The 23,254-nt window shown below is 46.1% G+C and overlaps 2 protein-coding genes across 2 annotated transcripts in view; both read right to left on the minus strand.

Annotated features, from left to right (window-relative positions):
- Nucleotides 1-259: 259 nt before the first annotated feature.
- The window catches only part of LOC123745838 (alpha-(1,3)-fucosyltransferase C), a 55,574-nt gene continuing 32,579 nt past the window's right edge, over nt 260-23,254 (minus strand). Inside the window, exons 2-5 of the mRNA XM_045726918.2 lie at nt 15,112-15,686; nt 7,265-7,523; nt 6,288-6,429; nt 260-1,962 (exon numbers count right to left, since the gene is read on the minus strand). Coding sequence (XP_045582874.2) covers nt 889-1,962; nt 6,288-6,429; nt 7,265-7,523; nt 15,112-15,658 — 2,022 coding nt within the window. The 5' untranslated portion in view covers nt 15,659-15,686 and the 3' untranslated portion in view covers nt 260-888. The remainder of the gene's footprint in view (nt 1,963-6,287; nt 6,430-7,264; nt 7,524-15,111; nt 15,687-23,254) is intronic.
- Nucleotides 16,687-18,871, minus strand: LOC138363257 (basic salivary proline-rich protein 2-like). The gene is made up of 2 exons (XM_069322266.1): nt 18,843-18,871; nt 16,687-17,722 (listed from the first exon to the last, which is right to left on the minus strand). Exons 1-2 carry the CDS (start codon nt 18,869-18,871, stop codon nt 16,687-16,689), a joined length of 1,065 nt encoding a protein of 354 aa, XP_069178367.1.

A 23,254-nucleotide genomic window follows, 5' to 3' on the forward strand; every position in this document is an offset into this window, starting at 1 on the left:
AGGAAAAACAAGGAAAAAGACTCTCTATCACTTCAAGACAATCTAAATAGGGGGTTTAAAATGGTAAAAAAAAATGACAGATGCAGTTTAATGCTGACAAATGTAAGGTTTTGAGGCTAGGTAATGATGATGGAGTTACAAGATACGAGCTAGATGGTGTTGAGATTGCCAAGTCGGATTTCGAAAGGGATCTGAGAGTCATGATTAGTAAGAATTTAAAACCAAAAAATCATTGCATAAGTGTTCGTAATAAGGCAAATAGGACACTGGGATTTATTAATCGAAGCGTTACTAATAAGACACCTGGTGTTGTTCTTCAGCTATATCTTGCTCTGGTTAGCCCCCATTTTGATTATGCAATTCAGTTTTGGTCACCGTACTTTAAAATGGATATTAATTCACTAGAATGCGTCCAGCATAGGATGACAAAGTTAATCCCTCAAATTACAAACCTGTCATATGAAGAAAGATTCACAAAGCTTAAATTACATGATCTAGAAAGAATTATGGGTGACATGTTACAGGTTTACAAGTGGATGAATGGGCAAGAATTAGTTGATACTTTTAATACCCCTATTATTAATATATCCCCTTTGTTATGACCATTCTTCCACTTATACACCTCTATCATGTCACCCACAATTCTTTGCCTTTCTAGAGAATGTAATTTAAACTTTGTCAATCTTTCTTCATATGACAGGTCCCTAATTTGCGGGATTGACTTTGTCATCCTACGCTGGACACGTTCTAGTGAATTTACATCTATTCTATATCGGTATGGCGACCAAAACTGAACTGCATAATCTAAAGCATTTATAAATAATCTAAATTTACAAATCATAGTCTTTAATATATATTGTCTCCAGTGAAGTTTCACATGAATCGATGTCACCACTTCAATGGTTCGTAGCACTGTGAAGTGGTATTCCACCATGAGTCAAGGGTGGCGTGGGCGTGGCTGCTGTGTGGGCGTGGCTGGTGCAGGCGGGCACAGAGACTGCACCAGGGAACTGGCCATCTCACTCGCCAATATCTACGCCACTGCAGGTGTCGCAAATACACTGTGGGGTGGTTGGCCAGGTAGACCAGGTGAGCGGCCAGTGCTACGGCGCTCGGGAAAGCCATCACGTCTATGTAGGAACCAAATGGGAGAATATCGGGGTAGGAGGGTTTCCCATACACCACCGGAACCATTCCGTGTTCCAGTGGGAGCCAGAGCTTCTCGGTGTGGTAGTCATCACACAGAGCGTTCTCAAATGAAAAGTAGAAGAGATGTGAGCCGGCCAGCCAGCGGTAGCAGTGAGTGTCCAAGTGGGTCCTGCCACACTTGAGCTGCCCACATTTGCCCACTGTGGTAACATTGATGTGCTTCTGGAGCTGTGCCACCAGTGTCTCTCGACGGGACTCCGTGAAACAGTGACTGGCCATCCACACCGCCAGCTGACGCCTTGAAACCCACGCTATCTCTTCTTGGGTTAATCCCCAGTGTTTGTGGCTGCCATCATCATAGTCGCTGTTTTGTCTCGTATTCTCTCTTATTGCGTCGCCGTTAAAATCCAATTTGTTTCCTCCATCGCTCGTATCATTCTTACTGGGTGCTGCCGTAGTTCCTGTAATGTTCGGAGCTTCTTCCTCGCCTCTGCCTGGAAATGTTCGTCCAGGGCTGTGATGGCGCAGAATTGCCTCAGCTCTGAGCCATTTGTCCAGTCGACGGCCCTTTTCCTTCACCAGGGAGTCGTATTTTCTCATGTGTTCACTGTAGCTTATGAAAGTTTCTGATGATTTGTCTAGCGTGACAGCTGGCTGTAGGGGACAGTGGTGAGGGATACCCAGGGGCAGCAGGTATCCACTAGGGACGACGATGTTGCTGAGGTGATGGTAAGACATTGTTAAGTTGAAGAAGATGCCATCACTCTCCACTTTATCCCAAATCACTGTAGAGAACTGGCTCAATGGCGGTGCCTGCGAGTGTGGAGGAGAGACTGTTAAGGCGTTGTCACATAAACACAGGCATACACACGTCCATCTGGCCAAGTGTGTGGAGCCATGAAGAAAACAACAGCTACTTTAATCACACACGTCATAAGTTCATAATTATTACAATGTTAAAAAATACCAATAGCAAGAAGACTCAGTGAAATCATAAGAAACTGCTGCATCTGTGAGGAAACAGACCATACGGGTGCCTGGGGGAGTCCAGGGACCCGGGTTTGATCCCATTATTTGGCCTTTTTCTCATAAGAGCTTGCCTGGACAACACTAATACTTAGAACCAGCTGTAAATTTTTCACAAGTGTCGGTGCTTATCTGTGGTTAGTTATCTTAGTTCTGCAGGTAAACTTGAGAGAAAAGCTGCGTGTTAAGCTTGTGTGGGGGAGGCCAGAGTGAGGGGCTGAGCGTTAGGTGGAGTGGAACCGTGGGTAAATGAAGGGGGGTAGTTATTGAAGATGACTATTAGCCAGGTAATGGATTAGCGGTGGATTATTAATAATCGGTAGAGTGGACTACGCAGTGTAACACAATTTTTATCTCTGGGTAACGTTATTTTCTATTTGTGTGTGCCGTCAGAGTTTAGAAAATGGATGTTATTCCCCCTCGAGCTTTGCTTTGACCTTTGCCTTAGGTAGTTTAGGGAAGACGTCTTAAAGGCTGTCGACTTTCTTATCTAGAGCTGTGAGACACATTGTCACAGCTCTAGATAAAGAGTTAGCACCCCTTCAAGTAGCCTTCAAGACATCTTAACTAAGCTGTCAAAGGCAAAGGTCAGAGCAGAGCTTGACTGGTGTACAGATTCCTGAGCCTACTGGGCTCTATCATATCAACATTTGAAACTGTGTATGGAGTCAGCCTCCACCACATCACTACTTAATGCATTCCATTTGTTAATTACTCTGACACTGAAAAAATTATTTCTAATGACTCTGTGGCTCATCTGGGTACTAAGTTTCCAAACTGTGTGTGTGTGTGTGTGTGTGTGTGTGTGTGTGTGTGTGTGTGTGTGTGTGTGTGTGTGTGTGTGTGTGTGTGTGTGTGTGTATGTATTCACCTAGTTGTGCTTGCGGGGGTTGAGCTCTGCTCTTTCGGCCCGCCTCTCAACTGTTTTTACTACTACTACTACTACTCCTTTTTTTCCACACCACACCCCCACACACACACCCCAAGAAGCAGCCCGTGACAGCTGACTAACTCCCAGGTACCTATTTACTGCTAGGTAACAGGGGCATAGGGTGAAAAAAAAACTCTGCCCATCGTTTCTCTCCGGCGCTCGGGATCGAACCCTGGACCACAGGATCACGTGTACAGCGTGCTGTCCGCTAGGCCGCCGGCTCCCTTAAGTATGTGTGTATGTGTGTGTGTGTGTGTGTGTGTGTGTGTGTGTGTGTGTGTGTGTGTGTGTGTGTGTGTGTGTGTGTGTAACTAATGTCAGAGCAGCCAACCCTTCTTCCTGAGTATCTAGGTTTAGAAATGATTTAAATTCTATATCATATGTTTCCATAAACAGAACACCTGTATATGTTCCAGTATATTTATTATTATATAAATTTATGTTTGCATTTATTATTATAAAAATTTATTGAGAGTAACATGAAAGAGGGATTAATTTCCTCCGGTACCACAAGGGCGGAAGTAGTTAACCTCTTGGTGTCAAGACAGTCAATCGTCAGTCAAGACAGTCAATCGTCAGTCAAGACAGTCAATCGTCAGTCAAGACAGTCAATCGTCAGTCAAGACAGTCAATCGTCAGTCAAGACAGTCAATCGTCAGTCAAGACAGTCAATCATCAGTCAAGATAGAGGAAGGGTCTTCCCAGCTCTGCTCAGCCACGAGTTTTTTGTATATAATTTGTGTGTACGATGTAGTAGTATGGTAAGAATATTATCATTTGTGGAGAGTAAGGTGTATCTTATTTGTTATATACTTCGTGTTAAGCGACGCTGAAGTTGGCAGTCCAGAGAAACTTAGATTTTGTCAAGTCATTTTGTGACTGATTTTACCAGTCCATTCGGACTTAGTTTTTCTTTTTACTGAATCATAGAGACTTTAAGTCGGTCAAGTTCTAGCTGCTCTAAGTTTGCCCAGTTGTAGAGACCTGAAGTTTGTAGAGTTCAGAGCGATTTTGACATTGTTAGTCCATAGTGACTTGAAAGTTTTTGGTCAAGTACACAGTGATTAAAGTTTATTACTAGTTTAACTTAGAAGCATCTAACTGAAGTTTAGTGTACCAATGTTGACTAAGTTTCATGTACCTTGCAAATAATGTAAATATTCTTCTTGTGAAGTCACCCAGTAAACTGGTAGAATTTTGCTCAATATTTTCCCTATCCCGAGACTCATTGACTTAAGGCCAAGCGTGTTTACTGCCGGGCGTGGGGCAGCTAGAGCACTACGAGCATCGTTGAGGTCACAACACTAATACTTGTATTGTTAGTGATACTGGTGTGTGGTGGTCGGCGCTATTGTTAGTGATACTGGTGTGTGGTGGTCGACGGTATTGTTAGTGATACTGGTGTGTGGTGGTCGACGCTATTGTTAGTGATACTGGTGTGTGGTGGTCGACGCTATTGTTAGCGATACTGGTGTGTGGTGGTCGACGCTATTGTTAGTGATACTGGTGTGTGGTGGTCGACGGTATTGTTAGTGATACTGGTGTGTGGTGGTCGACGGTATTGTTAGCGATACTGGTGTGTGGTGGTCGACGGTATTGTTAGTGATACTGGTGTGTGGTGGTCGACGCTATTGTTAGCGATACTGGTGTGTGGTGGTCGACGCTATTGTTAGTGATACTGGTGTGTGGTGGTCGACGCTATTGTTAGCGATACTGGTGTGTGGTGGTCGACGGTATTGTTAGTGATACTGGTGTGTGGTGGTCGACGCTATTGTTAGTGATACTGGTGTGTGGTGGTCGACGCTATTGTTAGTGATACTGGTGTGTGGTGGTCGACGCTATTGTTAGTGATACTGGTGTGTGGTGGTCGGCGCTATTGTTAGCGATACTGGTGTGTGGTGGTCGACGGTATTGTTAGTGATACTGGTGTGTGGTGGTCGACGGTATTGTTAGTGATACTGGTGTGTGGTGGTCGACGGTATTGTTAGTGATACTGGTGTGTGGTGGTCGACGCTATTGTTAGCGATACTGGTGTGTGGTGGTCGACGCTATTGTTAGCGATACTGGTGTGTGGTGGTTGACGCTATTGTTAGTGATACTGGTGTGTGGTGGTTGACGCTATTGTTAGTGATACTGGTGTGTGGTGGTCGACGCTATTGTTAGTGATACTGGTGTGTGGTGGTCGACGCTATTGTTAGTGATACTGGTGTGTGGTGGTTGACGCTATTGTTAGCGATACTGGTGTGTGGTGGTTGACGCTATTGTTAGTGATACTGGTGTGTGGTGGTTGACGCTATTGTTAGTGATACTGGTGTGTGGTGGTCGACGCTATTGTTAGTGATACTGGTGTGTGGTGGTCGACGCTATTGCTAGTGATACTGGTGTGTGGTGGTCGACGCTATTGTTAGTGATACTGGTGTGTGGTGGTCGACGCTATTGTTAGTGATACTGGTGTGTGGTGGTCGACGCTATTGTTAGTGATACTGGTGTGTGGTGGTCGACGGTATTGTTAGCGATACTGGTGTGTGGTGGTCGACGCTATTGTTAGTGATACTGGTGTGTGGTGGTCGACGCTATTGTTAGTGATACTGGTGTGTGGTGGTCGACGCTATTGTTAGCGATACTGGTGTGTGGTGGTCGACGCTATTGTTAGTGATACTGGTGTGTGGTGGTCGACGGTATTGTTAGCGATACTGGTGTGTGGTGGTCGACGCTATTGTTAGTGATACTGGTGTGTGGTGGTCGACGCTATTGTTAGCGATACTGGTGTGTGGTGGTCGACGCTATTGTTAGTGATACTGGTGTGTGGTGGTCGACGCTATTGTTAGTGATACTGGTGTGTGGTGGTCGACGGTATTGTTAGTGATACTGGTGTGTGGTGGTCGGCGCTATTGTTAGCGATACTGGTGTGTGGTGGTTGACGCTATTGTTAGCGATACTGGTGTGTGGTGGTCGACGCTATTGTTAGTGATACTGGTGTGTGGTGGTCGGCGCTATTGTTAGCGATACTGGTGTGTGGTGGTCGGCGCTATTGTTAGCGATACTGGTGTGTGGTGGTCGGCGCTATTGTTAGCGATACTGGTGTGTGGTGGTTGACGCTATTGTTAGCGTTACTGGTGTGTGGTGGTCGACGCTGTTGTTAGCGATACTGGTGTGTGGTGGTCGACGCCTAGTGTAATACCTCCAGTTCCAGCCATATCCACAGCTGGCGGGGGGAGCGGGGGGGCAGGGGCCGTTTTAGGACATCGTAGCTGAAGAAGACAACGGCGTCGGCCTCCGTCACCCTCGCTGACGACGCCGCCTCCGTCCACACGAACTCGCACCTAGAACACCACCACAAGTTCACATATTCCTACACAGGATTACCTCTAATATTGCAAATAATTAGATGTTGCAATGCAAAATGTTTATAATAATTATAAGGTGCGCAGATTAAATGTAATTGTTAATCAGACCTCGCATGACTTTTTACCTGTGCTCCTGTGGTTTTTCCTGTGCTACTGTGGTTTGTATTGTGGTGTATATAGTGTGGAATTGGGGCATATAACTCGCTCTGTGAGAAGTCTCGTCAGTAAATACTTAAATGTAAACACGGTTCAATCCACAGTTTGGTGGACTCATTCGCTTGAATCATTGGGAGAGTCGAATTCTACGTTGAAAATACGAGGCTCTCGTTCATGATCCTGGCCTGGTGAATGTTAAGTCATTTATAGCCCGACATGCATAACAAACCAATTATCAGATTATGTTTATTATCGGATTACGAGTGAAGTTTTACGTTTCCGTTCTGCGTCGGAATAGCAACAGCCTCGCTTCTTGCAAGTCGGTGTTTGATCCCCAATAGTGCAAGTGTTTGGTCACCCTCCCTTCACTCCGTCACTCTGTCCCAGCTCCTTTCCTCGTATGCCTGTTGTTGTTGTTTTAGATTCAGCTACTCCGAACAGAAAGTTCCAAGCAGCACGGGCTATGGTGAGCCCGTAGTGGCTCACCATACCTGGCATAGAAGCGGGGCTCTTAACTGCTCGTATGCCTTCAGTGTGCGATAATATAGTCATACTGGCTTACCGCTTACTCATAATTCCCACTTTCACAGGAGAATAAAATAATACATGCGTGAGAGGTTACGTTATGCCCAGTAACTGAGGAGATCCCACACACCTCCAGGTTGGACAGCGTCCCTGTCGCAGACGGGCGTGGAGGTCGACCATGACGTCCCAGTACGCCCAGTTATTCCAGAAGGGAGTATATAGTACCACCAGGCGCGAGGCTTCTGTCTCCTGCTGGTATTGGTCTTGGCAGGACTCCATGGGCAGCGGCTCCTGCAGGTGCTGGCAGGCTTCCATAGGTTGCTCCTCGTCCTGGTGCTGGCAGGTCTCGACGGCTGGCGGCTGCTGTTCGTCCCTGGATGATTCTCTCTCTGCCAACAATAAAGTTCTACACAACACTAGACAATGGACACCGCGAGGCATGCAGCTTTGAAATAGTAATCTGATGGGTTTAAGGTACTTTTTCCGTGTGTGTGTGTGCGTGTATATATAAATTTTATAGAATTTGAGAATCCATTGTGTGTTATTCAGGTTAGTTATTAATTCAAATAATAATTTAATAATTATTTTTGTCGGGGACACGCAACCTGTATGCGTGTCCCCGAATACAGGTTGCGCATATATATATATATATATATATATATATATATATATATATATATATATATATATATATATATATATATATATATATATATATATATATATTTAAGATGAATAGGAAAACCAGGGATATACTGAACATCTTATTTCAGATTCTTTACTTTAAAATGCATAACATTTCGAATACTTCTCGTATTCATCATCAGATCTAAAAGAAAAAAAAACAGAAATCACAATCAAATAACTGGTAAACAAAGAACTCATACTGAATACAATTGCCTATCAAAGAAAGGAAAATGATTAAAATACAAAACACTTAAGCTTACTTAAAGTGATCAATACAAATAAAACTTATTAACTGTCACATACATTAAAGCTAATTCAAAAACCCATTAAATTACACGAAGAGTTTTATAACTACTAAAACAAACCATACTATTGAACTTACGCAAAGTGATTAACAGGAGTGAAACTTGTTAGCTAACACATAGATACTAAACACTATTACAAATATTCATATAATAACTACAAATCTACAAAAAATGTATATAAAATGCAAGCAGAATAAGCGACAATTATAGAGTACTAACCAAAATCTTATAAAAACTCAAATATTAAACAAATCTAAATACCAAAAAATGTATTATATAATTGTTCCAGCTGTAATGCTGGATATATCGGGATTTCCATTCGGAACTTTAAGATTAGGATACTTGAGCACCGGGGAGTATCTTTTAGGACTGGATTACCTTTGTCTAAACCAGCATTTTCGGAGATTAGAAACCATTGTTATGAGTTTAATCATTCTCTGCTGGAATCTGATTTTAAAATTCTGGACACTTGTATGAATGGCCAGTCAGATTTGAGAATAATGGAATCCATATATATAAAGGAGCTGCGGCGTCTGTTTAATAGTAACCTTTCGGCTGTTCAATTGTACACTGTATAGTGCACAGTAGGCCCTGTAATTTGATTTATAGTTCATTCTGGCAGTTTAATTTTATTATAATTTTGTTTAGTTTACCATGTCTTTGACTTTTCTTACTTATTTTAATTCTTGACATTGTACATTAGTATAATCTTTTTATTTAGGATATATAATACATTTTTTGGTATTTAGATTTGTTTAATATTTGAGTTTTTATAAGATTTTGATTAGTACTCTATAATTGTCGCTTATTCTGCTTGCATTTTATATACATTTTTTGTAGATTTGTAGTCATTATATGAATATTTGTAATAGTGTTTAGTATCTATGTGTTAGCTAACAAGTTTCACTCCTGTTAATCACTTTGCGTAAGTTCAATAGTATGGTTTGTTTTAGTAGTTATAAAACTTCGTGTAATTTAATGGGTTTTTGAATTAGATTTAATGTATGTGACAGTTAATAAGTTTTATTTGTATTGATCACTTTAAGTAAGCTTAAGTGTTTTGTTTTTTAATCATTTTCCTTTCTTTGATAGGCAATTGTATTCAGTATGAGTTCTTTGTTTACCAGTTATTTGATTGTGATTTCTGTTTTTTTTCTTTTAGATCTGATGATGAATACGAGAAGTATTCGAAACGTTATGCATTTTAAAGTAAAGAATCTGAAACAAGATGTTCAGTATATACCTGGTTTTCCTATTCATCTTAAAATTAAGATTCCCGAAGGGAACATCGATCATATGTATATATATATATATATATATATATATATATATATATATATATATATATATATATATATATATATATATATATATATATATGTCGTACCTAGTAGCCAGAACTCACTTCTCAGCCTACTATGCAAGGCCCGATTTGCCTAATAAGCCTAGTTTTCATGAATTAATGTTTTTTCGACTACCTAACCTACCTAATCTAACCTAACCTAACGTTTTCGGCTACCTAACCTATAAAGATAGGTTAGGTAGGGTTGGTTAGGTTCGGTCATAAATCTACATTAATTTTAACTGCAATAAAAAAAAATTGACCTCATGCATAATGAAATGGGTAGCTTTATCATTTCATAAGAAAAAATTTAGAGAAAATATATTAATTCAGGAAAACTTGGCTTATTAGGCAAATCGGGCCTTGCATAGTAGTCCAAAAAGTGCGTTCTGGCTACTAGGTACGACATATATATATATATATATATATATATATATATATATATATATATATATATATATATATCCCTCTGACTAGTGCTCTTGCATCTTGGTTTAATTGGAAATCTCCAAATGTGATCTTTGTTTCATATTCAATGAAACATGTATAAATGAAAACCCTGCTGCCAGTATCCTGATGTCCCGACCTTCGGTTCGACCCCCCGAAGGTCGTACCTTGGGTTTAAACCCTTCTCAGGATGCAACCACCATTTCTGTCCCGACGAGGATTGGAACCCGGGATTCCCGAGCGTGAGTCGAGAACGAACCCAACTATGCAACCGAGACGACATTAAAGACTATAAAGTTTTTGTAAATTGATAAAGCAAGTTTGGTGGTGCCAATAACCCCCCTAGACTCTAGACGATGATTGGCTTTAGACTCAGAACCAAAATACTGTTGTGTCCTCTTGTCGTGGTGGAAGCACTTAATTTCCAGGTCACTGGCTGTTGCCAAGCCGTAAATCTCTCTTCCGAACCTGCTCAAAAACAGTGTCGCTGTTACGAATCTTTGTGGGAGAACTTCCCTCGTTCAGCCCAGGCACACCTTAAGCTGCAATTTACCAGCAAGTTAATATGCAAAACAGCAACAAAAAATGCCCCCTCCCATTCCAAAGTGGAAATGTCCTTTAATATGACCTTCCACACTTCCCCCTCATCCCACTCATCCCCCCCTCGTCCTTCCTTCTTGTGATGGTCCCCACTTCTCCTCAGCCCCTTTGTCTACGTCACCTCCAGGTGGACCCAAGTCTCCTGCTTCACCGCCCTCAGCCTCCACCAGTAAGAGTGCCATTTCGTCCAGCCAAAATTTTACTTTCATATCCAGATTATGCTGTTGGGCTCTCTTAAGGCGTTCTGCCTGGCGGCTGGAGAGTTCTTCATAACTTAAGTTGGCGGTCGACTTGACGCACAAATGATACTCACGTGTTCCCAGCGTGAAGGGTCATGAAGTTCCTGGCTGTCTGGATTCGAATCCTTCACGGGGAAATAGTTTTCTGATGCTAAAATAAATAAATAAATAAATAAATAAATAAATATATATATATATATATATATATATATATATATATATATATATATATATATATATATATATATATATATATATATATATATATATAATATATATAGTGTAAATGTTCGTTTGTTCAAAATCGTTAATCTCCGAAAGTTCTTTTCCGTTTGCTTTGAAATTTTGACACAACGTTCCATTCGAATACGCGCGTGTTTAGGTAAACACTAGGATAGGTAAATAGGTAAATTTAGGATAGGTAAAAGCATACTTTTTTAAGAAACAGCGCCATCTGTTGCACGTAAGAGCAACACACGCAATACTATGTTACAATTTCAGTTCAATGCTTCTGATTGCATTGACAAATTGAATTTTCATAGAATTCGATTTATTTGCAGTTTGATTTAACTATTTTGTGTGACATTGTGTTGGAATTGAGCTGAGCTGTTTACCATTTCGTTCATTTCGTGAGTATAGTTTATTTTGTTATTTTTTTATTGTCTTTCATTTCATTTTTTAACTGTTTTACTTATATTTCAGTGATAGGAACATCAGATCATTTGATGTTCCAATTTTCTGATGGGAACATCAGATCATTTGGGAATGCATCGGACGAGGGAGTGGGGAATGGTGGGGAGGACGAGGGGACGGGGGAGGGGGGAATGGTCCGGAGAACAGGGGGGGGGGGGGGGGACAGGGGAGGGTTGCTGTGTCTCAGCAACGGCTTTTTTATACTATTCTTTTTTAATGTTCTGTCCTAATTTCTACTTTCATTAACCTATTTTAATTAAAGATAGTTTGTGGGGTGATCTCCTTATTCAGGTAATAATAGTCTAGATCCCTTTACCTGATCCTCTTCCTTTCTCTGGTCCTCTTGAGTTCTCCTCACAGGTCATGGACCACCTCACCTTGAGTCCCACTTAAGGACTTGCATACGTCCATATGCTTCAGTAGTTTAATATTTCCCTTCATGTAGTGGTACTGTACCGGCTCACTATACTATGATGACTCCACGACGCCCTTCAGCAGTCACCATTTTTCTTTCACTGTTTCATTGTCATACATACTATATCAAGTATTTCCGCAACCACTTACGAAACCCGTACATCTTTCCTCAATCATGGGGGGGCTTTGTTTGTGAGGGCTTTGTTTGTGAGGGCTTTGTTTGTGGGGGCTTTGTTTGTGGGGGCTTTGTTTGTGGGGGCTTTGTTTTTGAGGGCTTTGTTTGTGGGGACTTTGTTTGTGAGGGCTTTGTTTGTGGGGGCTTTGTTTGTGAGGGCTTTGTTTGTGGGGGCTTTGTTTGTGAGGGCTTTGTTTGTGGGGACTTTGTTTGTGGGAACTTTGTTTGTGGGGACTTTGTTTGTGAGGGACTTTGTTTGTGAGGGCTTTGTTTGTGGGGGCTTTGTTTGTGGGGACTTTGTTTGTGGGGACTTTGTTTGTGGGGGCTTTGTGGGGGCTTTGTTTGTGGGGGCTTTGTTTGTGAGGGCTTTGTTTGTGAGGGCTTTGTTTGTGGGGACTTTGTTTGTGAGGGCTTTGTTTGTGAGGGCTTTGTTTGTGAGGGCTTTGTTTGTGAGGGCTTTGTTTGTGAGGGCTTTGTTTGTGGGGGCTTTGTTTGTGAGGGCTTTGTTTGTGAGGGCTTTGTTTGTGGAGGCTTTGTTTGTGGGGGCTTTGTTTGTGAGGGCTTTGTTTGTGAGGGCTTTGTTTGTGAGGGCTTTGTTTGTGGGGGCTTTGTTTGTGGGGGCTTTGTATTTGAGGGCTTTGTTTGTGGGGACTTTGTTTGTGAGGGCTTTGTTTGTGGGGGCTTTGTTTGTGAGGGCTTTGTTTGTGAGGGCTTTGTTTGTGGGGACTTTGTTTGTGGGGACTTTGTTTGTGGGAACTTTGTTTGTGAGGGCTTTGTTTGTGAGGGCTTTGTTTGTGAGGGCTTTGTTTGTGAGGGCTTTGTTTGTGGGGGCTTTGTTTGTGAGGGCTTTGTTTGTGAGGGCTTTGTTTGTGGGGGCTTTGTTTGTGGGGGCTTTGTTTGTGAGGGCTTTGTTTGTGAGGGCTTTGTTTGTGAGGGCTTTGTTTGTGAGGGCTTTGTTTGTGGGGGCTTTGTTTGTGAGGGTGTAACACTGTAAAAGTGTTTGGTTTAGTTTAATACATACATAGAGTACATGAGTCACAGACAAAGATCTGAGAGGCGCCAGTTTGTCGGCCTGAAACTCACACCTCAAAGCGTTAATGACCCCAAGTGACCTGAGGTCAGATCATGCGAATTTCACCTTGCTTCTGATAATCTCTTAGTTGGAGCCTGGTAGCCTTCAAACTTGCCGACGTTTAAGGAGTGGCTTGGTAGTGCCGGAGGCTATCTACTTGTGGGCGGAGTTAGTACTAGGGTCCCCAATATATACTGAGGGAGCATAGAGCATTGAGGCATTAAGACAACAGAGCAGACGAGCCAGCAGAGCAGAGAAGACGTCCCTAGCAGGGAGGCTGTCGGCCGGCAGGGGCGAGACAGTCTCTGTCAAGCTACAGACCCCCCCCCCCCCTCTCTATTCAACTTAGACTCAGTCCTCGGTGAGTGAACATTAAGGTGACTTGGTCGTGTTTACATATGTTGTGTGATGATCAGGGGCAGTCAAGTTGTAGGGTTCTCGAATTCTTGGATGATGACTCTCTTTAACATTTTAATTGGATTGCTTATATTATGGTACTTAGTATGTGAAATACATGAACTTATTATTTAAATCGTCTTTGTTCCCTAGAGCTTTGAGTTGAGGTGAGAAAGCCTCGGTGGTTACTAGATTCAAGATATTAATGAGTACTTGTTTGGAGTTGATACATGGTACAGAGGGAACATACTAATAATGAACTCATGATAACATCCTTTGAGAATTTTGTGATACAGGCAAGTTCCATTCCTTGTCTTGTATGTAATGATCATGAATGGATGGTGGCAGCATTTCGTCTTCTACTATCTACTTTCGACTTCTACTATCTACTCTTCTACTTCTACCTATCTACACCTCTCCCTCCACCCCTCTCTGAACTCTCACTTTCAACTAATGACCCTCCTCGCTCCTCCCACCTCTCTCCCTCTCACCCCAAACCCTCACTAATTACTTCACTATTCATTTCTTTCCTTTCGTTTTCTCTTATACGTTTGTGGCAATGATTCAGTATTCTAGAGTTCTCTCTAGAGTTTCGGGTAGCTGATCCAGTTACGGCGCCTTGTAGTCTTAGCACCTAGGTAGTCAAATACCTAGGTTACAAGGTGTTGAACGAGAGAGGTTGCCTTAGGAACTCTGGAGGTGCTCTAGAATAGTTAGCTAACTGGGGACGGGATAACGGACTAGAGAGAGCTGTTTCCCCCGGCCTCGTTAGTTAACTGGGGGGTGGAATAATGGACAAGATAGAGCTATTTCCCCCACCCCCCCGTTACAAGGGCTTTGTTTGTGGGGGCTTTGGTTGTGAGGGCTTTGTTTGTGAGGGCTTTGTTTGTGGGGACTTTGTTTGTGGGGGCTTTGTTTGTGGGGGCTTTCATTCCTTAAACCGTTTATTAGCTAAGCACTACAAGGTCGTTTAAAGGAATAATAATTCTGGGTTGTGAAGTTCCGAATCTCATAGACCTGTTTAATAAATGTAAACAAAGCTACCACGATTGAGGGGGAAAGATGTACAGGTTTCGCAAGGTGTTACGTATATACCCGATGTCTCGTGACCGAGAGTTGAAGGTCCAATGGCAGGGCCGCAATATTTTCTCATAAAGTAGATGTGAACAGTTTACATGCCTTGCTTCGAGTCCCCATTATAACTAACACATAATTAAGAGGTCAGTCATTAGTCTTCCTCACAGGTGCTTTATGACAGGTGAACCTTGGTGAGGTAACAGTTGCAGGTGTAACAGGTGTGACAACACAGGTCACCGCCCTCCCCTCCCACAGGAGGTGGGAGGGTGTTGTACACCCAGGAGCCTCTCTGTCACTTGCATATTATAATCTGCTGTTGCAGAACTCTCTTCCTGTTATTACCTCATAAATCACTAGTTCTCTCTCTCTCTCTCTCTCTCTCTCTCTCTCTCTCTCTCTCTCTCTCTCTCTCTCTCTCTCTCTCTCTCTCTCTCTCTCTCTCTCTCTCTCTCTCTCTCTCTCTCTCTCTCTTCGTTACAGTGACAGATTAATTAATAGTTAATCTCTTGAGTATAGGTAGAATAACTTACCGTTAACATGTACATCACTCTCCGTGTGGTCGATGACGGCGAGGTTCCTGGTGGTATGGTTGGCAGCGTTGTTGCTGGAGGTGGTGTGGTTGGAAGTGTGGTTGTTGACAGTGAGGTGGATGGAATTATAGTTGTAGGTAGTAGTGTTGTGGTGGTGCTGCTGCTCTTGTTTTGGGGTCGCTTGGCCTTGAGCGCCAGAGTGGGCGGTGTCGTGGCTGTGGGCGGTGTCGTGGCTGTGGGCGGTGTCGTGGCTGTGGGCGGTGTCGTGGCTGTGGGCGGTGTCGTGGCTGTGGGCGGTGTGGTTGTCGTGGGCGGGGAGCAGGGAGGAGAAGGGCGTGAGGGACAGGTACTGGGTGGACGACCAATACATCAATGATGGCAGTAACAGCAGCACCACCACTACCAGTACCGCCCTGCTGCCCCGCACTCTCCCTGGCGCCCTCACCCTCTCTCCCTCCACCTTGTTGATATACAGTTTACCCATCACCGTAGTCAGCTTACCCATCACCGTAGCCAGCTTACCCATCACCGTAGCCAGCTTACCCATCACCAGGTATTGCCAGCATCCTCCGCTCCTGCAACATGAAAATATTGTCATTGAGACAGTTGACTGACAGGTGGGCAGAGTGTCTTATTATGAACACGCGAGGCGCGCCACGAAGCACTTTCCTCGTAGTGTTTACATGCACAACCACTTGGGCAGGACGGTAGAGCGACGGCCTGGCTTCATGCAGGTCGGCGTTCAATCCTCGACCGTCCAAGTGGTTTGGCACCATTCCTTTCCCCCCCGTCCTATCCCAAATCCTTTTCCTGACCCCTTCCCACTGCTATATAGTCGTAATGGTTTAGCGCTTTCTCCTGGTAGCTCCCTTCCCTTGCCCCCGTATTCACTGTTAGGTAAGTGGAGTGACCCGCTCCTCCACAACCGCCCCCCCCCTCCCCACCAATACAACAACCATTACAATGTATCTCAGACCAATTTGAGATTTGACGGCGTCATTGATAAGTCATTATCTTGCCAAAGACAAAACAAAGCTAGAGAAACTTAGATCAATGCCACCAGACTAGTCACAGAACTGAGAGATACGAGTTACAACCATTGCTAGTGGATACATGATTACCACATGTAAAATCCTCAGAAGTTGACAGGGCGAAACAAGTATAGATTACGCGGGGTGATTGGTACACGGACAATGAAACACAAGTGGAGATGAAGAACTGAAATGAACCACAGAGACATTGTGAATAGTTAGTTCATGGTACAAATAGTGAGTAAGTGAAGTGTAGGAGAGAGCGGGGTGCTGGAGGCAGACTCCGTACACAACAACATATGTTAATATAACACAAGCCAATAGTTCTGGGACCTGTACAGTGTACACCAGTTGGGTGAGGACTAACAGGCAGGACCAAGCTGAAACTGACTCCCATCCCCCCAGGACAGTATGGTGAGCACAATCATTGTCACCACCACACAACTCCCCACCACCCACCACAGTTCCCCCACCACAGTTCCACCCACCACAGATCCCCCCCCACCCACCACTGCCCCCCCCCCCCCCCACGGAAGGCAGTGCATCATGCACAAAATAACATCTTAATTCCACCGTCACTTGTTGCTGTTCTTCCCTGGATGACGCCTTCCGTTACCGCCTTCACCCTCTGCTTGTTGCTCCAGTGGTCATGTTTGTTGTTTGTTGTTTGTTGGTGTGTCGGTCTAGTCCTGTGGTCGCCAGGTGGCGTCTGGTCGCTTCTAGTCCAGTGGTCGCCAGGTGGCGTCTGGTCGCTTCTAGTCCAGTGGTCGCCAGGTGGCGTCTGGTCGCTTCTAGTCCAGTGGTCGCCAGGTGGCGTCTGGTCGCTTCTAGTCCAGTGGTCGCCAGGTGGTGTTTGGTCGCTTCTAGTCCAGTGGTCGCCAGGTGGCGTCTGGTCGCTTCTAGTCCAGTGGTCGCCAGGTGGCGTCTGGTCGCTTCTAGTCCAGTGGTCGCCAGGTGGCGTCTGGTCGCTTCTAGTCCTGTGGTCGCCAGGTGGCGTCTGGTCGCTTCTAGTCCAGTGGTCGCCAGGTGGCGTCTGGTCGCTTCTAGTCCAGTGGTCGCCAGGTGGCGTCTGATCGCTTCTAGTCCAGTGGTCGCCAGGTGGCGTCTGGTCGCTTCTAGTCCAGTGGTCGCCAGGTGGCGTCTGATCGCTTCTAGTCCTGTGGTCGCCAGGTGGCGTCTGGTCGCTTCTAGTCCAGTGGTCGCCAGGTGGCGTCTGGTCGCTTCTAGTCCAGTGGTCGCCAGGTGGCGTCTGGTCGCTTCTAGTCCTGTGGTCGCCAGGTGGCGTCTGGTCGCTTCTAGTCCAGTGGTCGCCAGGTGGCGTCTGGTCGCTTCTAGTCCAGTGGTCGCCAGGTGGTGTTTGGTCGCTTCTAGTCCAGTGGTCGCCAGGTGGCGTCTGGTCGCTTCTAGTCCAGTGGTCGCCAGGTGGCGTCTGGTCGCTTCTAGTCCTGTGGTCGCCAGGTGGCGTCTGGTCGCTTCTAGTCCAGTGGTCGCCAGGTGGCGTCTGGTCGCTTCTAGTCCTGTGGTCGCCAGGTGGCGTCTGGTCGCTTCTAGTCCTGTGGTCGCCAGGTGGCGTTTGGTCGCTGGTCTCCGTGACTCCTTACTGCCATGGGTTTATGATATTAGTGTTATTAGGGGGGAGTTATGGAAGGGGAGGAAGTAGAGAAAAAAGAAGGAAAGGAGAAAAGGGAACGGGAGGAGATATAAAAGTGGAAGTGGAATAGAATTGCAGCGAAGAGAGAAAGGAAAGGCAGTATAGAGTGCTGGGGGGGGGGGTGGAAGGATAGGCATGACGAAGAAATTTAGAAAATATAAGGAAGAAAGTGGGAAATAAAGATTGAAGTAAAAGGAGGGTAGAGGAGGATAGGAAGGAAGGAGGGGATGGATAGGCACTAATAGCCCCAGATTGCGTCATCCTCCAGGGGGCGCGAGAGAGCTCGGCGTGTGTACTTGTTGCCTGTGTTCCTGCCCACACTGTGCTGTGAACACCAGGTGTGTAGCCCCTGCTGTGAACACCAGGTGTGTAGCCCCTGCTGTGAACACCAGGTGTGTAGCCCCTGCTGTGAACACCAGGTGTGTAGCCCCTGCTGTGAACACCAGGTGTGTAGCCCCTGCTGTGAACACCAGGTGTGTAGCCCCTGCTGTGAACACCAGGTGTGTAGCCCCTGCTGTGAACACCAGGTGTGTAGCCCCTGCTGTGAACACCAGGTGTGTAGCCCCTGGTGTGAACACCAGGTGTGTAGCCCCTGGTGTCCCGCGTGTGTATAAATGAGTGTTCTAATTCTTCTGAGCTTTTTTATACTTATAATGTTAAACTTCAGCAGTCGAGTAATGATCTGAGTGTAAGATTGACCTGATTGGGCTTAGGTCCTGAGTGTAAGATTATCACCATAGTCCCTAATCCCTGAGTGTGAGATTATCATTATAGTCCCTAATCCCTGAGTGTGAGATTATCATTATATTCCTTCATTCTTGTTAAGTTTCCATGTGACATCGTCGTTGTTCCCTCCCTCTTTCCTTCCCTTCCTTCCTTCCCTTCCTCCCTCCCTTACACACCCTTCCTCAATTCCACCCTCACTCTTTCCTTCCCATTCTCTCTCCCCTTTCTATCCCTCCCTCCCACCCATCCAAGAACAACCAGTATTTACTAGTTGGTTCCCCATGAACACTGTCTCATTCTTCCTCATGAACACTGCCTCATACTTCCTCATGAACACTGTCTCATACTTCATCTTGAATTATGATTTATAGTTTAGTTAATTTATATTGTACCCCATACCCATCCTGTGAGTCACTTATACCCATCCTGTGAGGGACCCCATACCCATCCTGTGAGGGACCCTATACCCATCCTGTGAGGGACCCCATACCCATCCTGTGAGGGACCCCATACCCATCCTGTGAGGGACCCCATATCCATCCTGTGAGGGACCCTATACCCATCCTGTGAGGGATCCCATACCCATCCTGTGAGGGACCCCATACCCATCCTGTGAGGGACCCCATATCCATCCTGTGAGGCACCCCATACCCATCCTGTGAGGTACCCCATACCCATCCTGTGAGGCACCCCATACCCATCCTGTGAGGCACCCCATACCCATCCTGTGAGGTACCCCATACCCATCCTGTGAGGAACCCCATACCCATCCTGTGAGGGACCCCATACCCATCCTGTGAGGTACCCCATACGCATCCTGTGAGGCACCCCATACCCATCCTGTCAGGTAGCCCTTACCCATCCTGTCAGGTACCCCATACCCATCCTGTGAGGCACCCCATACCCATCCTATGAGGCACCCCATACCCATCCTGTGAGGGACCCCATACCCATCCTGTGAGGGACCCCATACCCATCCTGTGAGGGACCCCATACCCATCCTGTGAGGGACCCCATACCCATCCTGTGAGGGACCCCATACCCATGCTGTGAGACACCCCATACCCATCCTGTGAGGGACCCCATACCCATCCTGTGAGGGACCCCATACCCATCCTGTGAGGCACCCCATACCCATCCTGTGAGGGACCCCATACCCATCCTGTGAGGCACCCCATACCCATCCTGTGAGGGACCCCATACCCATCCTGTGAGGCACCCCATACCCATCCTGTGAGACACCCCCATACCCATCCTGTGAGGGACCCCATACCCATCCTGTGAGGCACCCCATACCCATCCTGTGAGGGACCCCATACCCATCCTGTGAGGGACCCCATACCCATCCTGTGAGGGACCCCATACCCATCCTGTGAGGGACCCCATACCCATCCTGTGAGGCACCCCATACCCATCCTGTGAGGTACCCCATACCCATCCTGTGAGGAACCCCATACCCATCCTGTGAGGGACCCCATACCCATCCTGTGAGGTACCCCATACGCATCCTGTGAGGCACCCCATACCCATCCTGTCAGGTAGCCCTTACCCATCCTGTCAGGTACCCCATACCCATCCTGTGAGGCACCCCATACCCATCCTATGAGGCACCCCATACCCATCCTGTGAGGGACCCCATACCCATCCTGTGAGGGACCCCATACCCATCCTGTGAGGAACCCCATACCCATCCTGTGAGGGACCCCATACCCATCCTGTGAGGGACCCCATACCCATGCTGTGAGACACCCCATACCCATCCTGTGAGGGACCCCATACCCATCCTGTGAGGGACCCCATACCCATCCTGTGAGGCACCCCATACCCATCCTGTGAGGGACCCCATACCCATCCTGTGAGGCACCCCATACCCATCCTGTGAGGGACCCCATACCCATCCTGTGAGGCACCCCATACCCATCCTGTGAGACACCCCCATACCCATCCTGTGAGGGACCCCATACCCATCCTGTGAGGCACCCCATACCCATCCTGTGAGGGACCCCATACCCATCCTGTGAGGGACCCCATACCCATCCTGTGAGGGACCCCATACCCATCCTGTGAGGGACCCCATACCCATCCTGTGAGGCACCCCATACCCATCCTGTGAGAGACCCCATACCCACAGAGGTGACCTGTGCCGCAGGGCACCAGTGTAGCGAGGCGTCATGGTGGCAGCTGTCCGCTTGTGCTCTTCACTGCCAGTAATACACGTGTTGCGTGCAAGTGTGAACAGTGAAACAGTGCCACCAGAGTGTTTCTTTATAGCTTGGTTGATTGTTTATTGTTGCTTGTGGCACCAGGGTGCGTGACAACCGTTGTTTGGTCAGAGGTTCCACTGTTCCAACATCAACAATCAACCTGCCTATACGCAAACAATCCACGCCCACTCCTGCATAAACAGGAGTAGGCGTGTGTGTGTGTGGCTCCTCCACACACACACACACACACACACACACACACACACACACACACACACACACACACACACACACACACACTATACAAACTTGAGAGGCAGGCAGGAGTAAGCGGAAAGGCCCTAGTATGGGTGAAGAACTACCTTACAGGAAGGAGCCAGAGGGTAATGGTAAGGGGCGAAAAGTCGGACTGGCGAACAGTAACAAGTGGAGTACCTCAAAGATCGGTGCTGGGACCAATCCTCTTTCTAATTTACGTAAATGATATGTTTACAGGAGTGGAATCATACATGTCAATGTTTGCAGATGACGCAAAATTAATGAGAAGAGTTGTGACAGACGAGGATTGTAGGATCCTCCAAGAGGACTTAAACAGGCTGCAGAGATGGTCAGGGAAATGGCTACTGGAGTTTAACACCAGTAAATGTAAAGTTATGGAAATGGGATCAGGTGACAGGAGACCAAAGGGACAGTACACAATGAAGGGGAACAGCCTACCTGTAACGATTCGAGAAAGAGACCTGGGAGTGGATGTGACACCTAATCTAACTCCTGAGGCACATATAAATAGGATAACGACAGCAGCGTACTCTACACTGGCGAAAATTAGAACTTCATTCAGAAACCTAAATGAGGAAGCTTTTAGGGCGCTTTACACTGCCTACGTGAGACCCGTCTTAGAGTATGCCGCGCCATCATGGAGCCCCCACCTGAAGAAACACATAAAGAAACTGGAGAAGGTTCAGAGGTTTGCGACGAGGCTTGTCCCAGAGTTACGAGGGATGGGATATGAAGAGCGGCTGAAGGAACTGAACCTTACGACACTAGAGAAAAGAAGGGAGAGAGGAGATATGATAGGGACATATAAAATACTCAGGGGAATTGACAAAGTGGAAATAGATGAAATGTTCACACGTAATAATAACAGAACGAGGGGACATGGGTGGAAACTGGAAACTCAGATGAGTCACAGAGATGTTAGGAAGTTTTCTTTTAGCGTGAGAGTAGTAGAAAAATGGAATGCACTTGGGGAACAGGTTGTGGAAGCAAATACTATTCATACTTTTAAAACTAGGTATGATAGGGAAATGGGACAGGAGTCATTGCTGTAAACAACCGATAGCTGGAAAGGCGGGATCCAAGAGTCAATGCTCGATCCTGCAAGCACATATAGGTGAGTACATATAGGTGAGTACACACACACACACCACACACACACACACCACACACACCACACACACACACACACACACACACACACACACACACACACACACACACACACACACACACACACACACACACACACACACACACACACACACACCACACACACCACACACACACACACACCACACACACACACACACACACACACACACACACACACACACACACACACACACACACACACACACACACACACACACACACACACACACACACCACACACACCACACACACACACCACACACACCACACACACACACACCACACACACCACACACACACACACACACACACACACACCACACACACACACCACACACCACACACACACACACACACACACACACACACACACACACACACACACACACACACACACACACCACACACACACACACACACACACACACACACACACACACACACACACACACACACACACACACACACACACACACACACACACACACACACACACACACACCACACACACACACACCACACACACACACACCACACACACACACACACACACACACACAGGAACCTGTGTAAGGAATCATTCAGAATCTTGTACACCACATATGTAAGACCAATCCTGGAGTATGCGGCCCCAGCATGGAGCCCGTACCTTGTCAAGCACAAGACGAAGCTGGAAAAAGTCCAAAGGTATGCTACTAGACTAGTCCCAGAACTAAGAGGCATGAGTTATGAGGAAAGGCTGCGGGAAATGCACCTCACGACACTGGAAGACAGAAGAGTAAGGGGGGACATGATCACAACCTACAAAATCCTCAGGGGAATCGACCGGGTAAACAAGGACGAACTTTTCAACACTGGTGGGACGCGAACAAGGGGACACAGGTGGAAGCTGAGTACCCAAATGAGCCACAGAGACGTTAGAAAGAACTTTTTCAGTGTCAGAGTAGTTAGCAAATGGAATGCATTAGGAAGTGATGTGGTGGAGGCTGACTCCATTCACAGTTTCAAATGTAGATATGATAGAGCCCAATAGGCTCAGGAATCTGTACACCAGTTGATTGACGGTTGAGAGGCGGGACCAAAGAGCCAGAGCTCAACCC

Source organism: Procambarus clarkii, chromosome 10, assembly GCF_040958095.1.
Source record: "Procambarus clarkii isolate CNS0578487 chromosome 10, FALCON_Pclarkii_2.0, whole genome shotgun sequence".
NCBI classification, from domain to species: Eukaryota; Metazoa; Arthropoda; class Malacostraca; order Decapoda; family Cambaridae; genus Procambarus; species Procambarus clarkii.